Here is a 5,133-nt window from a genome sequence, read left to right as displayed (position 1 = left end):
AGATGTCTAAGTCATAAAATCTATGAAACTGGACAAACCTGATCAACTGATTCAAAACTGAACAAAAACCAGGAACAATTAGGCTTGTTGACTCCAAAATTTTGGGGCACGAAAAGATTTGGCCAGAAATTTTGGCTCTAAATCCTGAAAGCCTAAAACGAAACCTACAGACATAAAAATATTTAGGCTTCCTCGACAACCTATTTTACCAGTTTAAAACAAATTTAGGCTCAATCATCGTACCCATCAAATCCATCCATACTTCCCTTGGCAAAAATTTCCCTTTCCCTAATTTTTTATCCTTAATTCAGACCAGATAAGCCTGGACATGCCTAGAATTATCACCGCCCCTGCCCCTCTGACTGGCCTGTCTTAAACTATGATTAAAATTCTGATTCATAAAATTGGGCGACTGCCTATCCAAGAAATTATTAGGACTATTCGCCCTATTGGGCGTAAATTGACCCACCAAACTAGGGTCGATTTGCCCAAAATTAGGCGGAGGAACTTGTCCAAAATTCGGAGGCAGTTGACCAAAATTAGGAGGATGCTGACCGAAATTTGGATCGAAGTTATTTTGGCGTAGATTTCTTCGTTCTAAGGTGGAATAATCCGAGTCTATGCTGGAGTAGATGTGTTCAGTGGCATTTGAGGAATTTGGACGTTGCGTGTAAGGTTTTTCCTTTTCCTGGAACTTCCTCATGTTCTTTTTGGCAAATTTTGGAGAAGGCGTACAAGTCGTCGCAGACGAGTAATTGTTTTCCTCGTAGTTTTCAAAATCGTACATATCAGCCTTGGCGTTTACGTTGACACAATTCTGTTGCCTAATGGCACCTGTTGTCGTGTTATTCTCTAAAGTATGAGTAGTTGCTGTCAGATTTTGCAGCTGCTGCAAATTCTTACCAACTTTCGGTAAATTGTACAACAAGCGTTCTGTAAAGTTTTTATCATCAGTGGATTTCACATCTTTAGCAGTCTTCAAAAAGGGTTTGAAGTCTTCATCCAGGTCATGCATGTGTAGTTTCTGGTCCTTTAATACTACCAGACGTTTCTGGATTTTTAAATTTCTAATTCGGTTTAATCCACTCAGTTTGCAAAAAGTTGCGCGTTAAAATCAAAACTAGGCGTTTGGAGTTCTCAGAATTCTCTTGGACACTTGTACCTTGTCCATCACGATGCAACAAACAAATCTTAAACTTATCCTTCAAATTCACCAAAACATACTTCTGCAAATACTCCAAATCCTTTTCACTGTACAAAATCATTACATCGTACAACAAGTTATCGAATTCTGGTTGGTCGAATAAGGTGACACCAAATTTGGAGTGCAGACAGATTTTCAAACTTTTTCTAATAACAAAGCATAGTAGGTTTACATTGTTTTTTATATACTGAATGTTTAGAATATACTTAGGATGCTGAAGATTACTAGAAGGAATAGAATGAGTACAGTGGCTAGTAAGTAGATGTAGTCTTGTAAAATTTCACTGTTTTTGACGTAGAATTCTGAGCAAACGTTTTTGTCGGATTCGATGTTCAAACGTTGGATGACGCCATCTGAAACGCAGTGTAAATTGGATAAGTCTTGGATTTTTAGCAGGTTGTTTTGGACAAAACTAGCGATTTTTTGCAAGTTTTCGCAACGGCATGCATACTGGTTTAAACCTAGCCAAATTTTTTGCATGGTTTTCATGTTCAAGTCAACGAAGTTGACTAATTTGTTGCCATCCAGTCTTAAAACCTCCAGACTGGTCAAGCCCTTGAAAGTCGTGTTATCAATATGGGTTAACTGATTATTTTGTAAATATAGTTCTTTTAACGCGTCCAAGTTAACAAATTCAAAACCCTTAAACACTTGTAGTTTATTATTAGACAAGTCCAAAGTTTGCAAGTTGAGTAAACCAGCAAAAGTTTTATTACTAATCACCTCGACGTTGCTCGAGTTCAAATACAACTTTTGCAAGTTTTTGCGTCCAATAAAAACATGGTTGTCAAGTTTCTGGAAAATATTACCATCCAAATAAATTTCAGTTGCGTAAATGGGTATATTTTTTGGTATCTCTGTACTACTGGTGCCATTATTGGCAGAACTTCCACAATCTACAATATTGGTGGACCAGTTGAGATTGTTTAGACATTTGCAGTTTGATGGGCATATCATTTCACAATCGCAAGCAAAAAAGTCACAACAATGGCACAAGACGAAACAGTGGGACTTGTACTCGCACAAGAAGTTTGAGGATTTCATTGTTTTTAGTTGTAAAGTTTTGCTGGTTCTTACATTGTTTTCAACGTTGCACACAATGTTCTCCGAGTCCATGATTTTGGGATACCTGTGCGTTATCAAATCGTTGTTGGAAATATTATTTATATTTAGCAAAAAGTCCATGCTGCAATCACAACGGAAAGGGTTACCACTTAGGTAAATTTCTGTGTTGGTTTTGCCACCAGAGTTTTCCAAAACCTTAGGCAACTTCAAACTATTCAAATCCATTTGTTTGATTTCATTCGCGTACAAATCAATCCTGGTTAGGTACTTTTTATCGTAAAAACTGTTAGCGTGGATTTTCCTAATAAAATTATTATTTATAAACAATAATTCTACGCTATCAGGTATGTTCAGGTTAGAAATTTCCGTCAATATGTTATGACTAGCATCTAAAGTTTTTAGTTTCAACTTGTCCTGGATTTTGTAGTAGTTACCCAGAACTTCTATATAGTTGTTGTGGATATCCAACCACTTTAGGTTAAATGGTACAAAAGCGTAATCAAACCAAATCAAATTGTTCTCCGACAAATTCAACCACAGTAGGTTCAACAGACTTGAAAAAATACCATCAACGTCCATCAGAAAATTTTTATCCAGGCGTATAGCTTCTAAATTCTGGTTACCATCAAAAGTATCCCTATCAATTTGCTGGATTTTGTTTTCAGCCAAATTCAAAACCTGCAAGTTTGGTAAATTTTGGAACATTGGTTTGGACAAGTTGCCTATACGATTGTCTATTAACCTCAAACCTGTAAGTTGGTTTAAATTTTTGAAACTGTCGTTCTCAACATTTTCAATCAAGTTTTCGCCCAAGTCTAAACTTTTAAGCATCTGCAAATCCTGGATTGCTTTAGGAATCCTGGTGATTTGGTTAGAACTCAAATCGAGTTGTTTTAAATCCGAGCAATTTTTAAAAGCGTTGATGTCTATGGAGTTGATCAAGTTGTTATTTAAAGTCAGTTTGCTTAAAACAAATAAACCGTTGAACAAGTTGTTATCGATTTGGTGCAACCTGTTTTCAGCCAAGTTTAAGGTATGCAAGTTGTACAAAGGTAGGAAAGCGTTTTCGTCAACGTATCCGATGGAGTTGTTTTTTAAATCCAAAATTTGTAGAAAGAACAAATCTTTGAAGGTTTTGGAGTCTATACGTGTCAACGCGTTGTTGGATAAATTCAAAACAATAAGTCTGATCAAACCTGTAAAAATATTTTCATCAATATGATGGCTGGACAGTTGATTAGAACTCAAATCAAGCACCAAAAGTTGTTCCAAACGATAAAACAAACCTTTGGGTAACTCGAATAACAAATTGTTTTGCAAATGAATCTCCCTGATTTCTCTTGAATTGAATAACAACAAATTTGGTAAACTTTCAAGTTTGTTGAACGACAAATTTAGGATCCTTAGACTAGTCAAACCTATCAAACTTTCACTGGACACGTCTGTAATATTATTATGCTGCAAGTGCAGTTGTTGCAAACGCCTTAATTTCGAAATTTGACAAAAATCACCAATATTTGCCAACCTGTTGTAACTCAGATCCAAAGTCACCAATTCTTCGCCTCCAGAACAACGTTCTGCACCTGCAGAAAACCCTAACTCGTTTGCAGATTTGATACGATTATCAGTCAAATTTAAAGTCTGCAAAGATTTTAAAGGACACAAAGTATTCTGTTGCAACAAATTTATATTATTACCTGCCAGGTTTAGGCTTTGGAGTTCGTTCAAACCCTGGAACGACTCTTGGGATATGTTCAAGTTTTTATTAGCGCCCCAGAGTTGGTTATTAGATTTCACTGATAGTTTTTTAAGTTGGCTCAAACCGTTAAATGCAAATTTAGGTAAGAATAAAAACTTACAATTTTCTATATTCAACTCGTTTAAAGCCTGGAATATCAGGAACAAACCGTCCCCGATGTTGCTCTCGAAGAGCAACATCTCGTTACAAGATATGTTGAATTTGGTCAAAACTTCTAATTTTTGGCTGGTGACACCTAAATTTGAAAAGTTTTCGGAACTACGTTCCAACGTCCTGATTTTACACGACATTTGGGTTTTGGATAACACTTTGGTAGTCTCATCCTTTTCGTATTGACACAAAGAATGGACACCATGTACCACAAAAAATAATAGGATAAAAAATTTGGGCGTAGCCATTTTGTCTAAAATTTAACAAAACTTAAAGTAAAATATATACTTAATTAATCATACTATCTAGTATCCTGGTTAATCCTGGAGTCACTGTATCCAAAAAACAAGTCACCACACAACTTTTGTTCACCACATCACCACAAATTAAAAAAAAACTTTGGGAAAATAAAATAAAAACAAATCCAAAACTTTTTGTTGATCATTTGTTGTTATTTGATTTTAACATTTTTTTTGTTCATGTTTTATTTTAAGCACTAGTCACATAACTACAGCTTTTGGTTACCACTTTTGTCTAATTTTTGGACAAAACTTTTGGACACTTTATACATCTCGTCGAAAAAGAAAACTTTTTTTTGTTGACGAAAACCTGTTTTTTGTTGAACAAAAGAAACATTTCACGCAGGTCGGAAAAAAACTGTTCCCAGGATCAGACAAAAAACTTTTTCAGGGTCCTGGAATATTTTTTGTGACCACAAGATTAATTGAACGTTGACACAACTTGAGAGAAAATGAAAAAATTGAAGCAAAAAGCACTTTTTTGTTGTTATTTTTGTATCACGAGCACTAGATGCAACTTTTGTACAACTAGCAATTTGTAGACACAAAAATAGTTCTTTAAGGTAAATTTTGTTGCAAAAAACAAATTTCTGGATACACACACTAATTTTTTTCACTTTCAATTAACTAGTACTAAAAAATAGTACTGTATACTA

General features: G+C 35.1%; 1 protein-coding gene across 1 annotated transcript; it reads right to left on the bottom strand.

The window, feature by feature from the left end:
* Positions 1 to 1,399: 1,399 nt before the first annotated feature.
* On the bottom strand, positions 1,400 to 4,426 carry LOC113365358 (toll-like receptor 7). The gene has a single exon (XM_026606935.1). The coding sequence runs from the start codon at positions 4,424 to 4,426 to the stop codon at positions 1,400 to 1,402; it is 3,027 nt and encodes a 1,008-aa protein (XP_026462720.1).
* Positions 4,427 to 5,133: the final 707 nt, after the last annotated feature.

This window comes from Ctenocephalides felis, unplaced genomic scaffold (genome assembly GCF_003426905.1).
Source record: "Ctenocephalides felis isolate EL2017-DRISC unplaced genomic scaffold, ASM342690v1 CF-g0.4_SCAFFOLD_00931, whole genome shotgun sequence".
Classification (NCBI taxonomy): Eukaryota; Metazoa; Arthropoda; class Insecta; order Siphonaptera; family Pulicidae; genus Ctenocephalides; species Ctenocephalides felis.
Note: the sequence above shows the minus strand (reverse complement) of the source record. Positions and strands in the feature narration are given on the sequence as shown.

What these genes read in the sequence shown, in the direction of transcription:
- LOC113365358 (XM_026606935.1), bottom strand. Translation starts at nt 4,426, where the DNA reads ATGGCTACGCCCAAATTTTTTATCCTATTATTTTTTGTGGTACATGGT.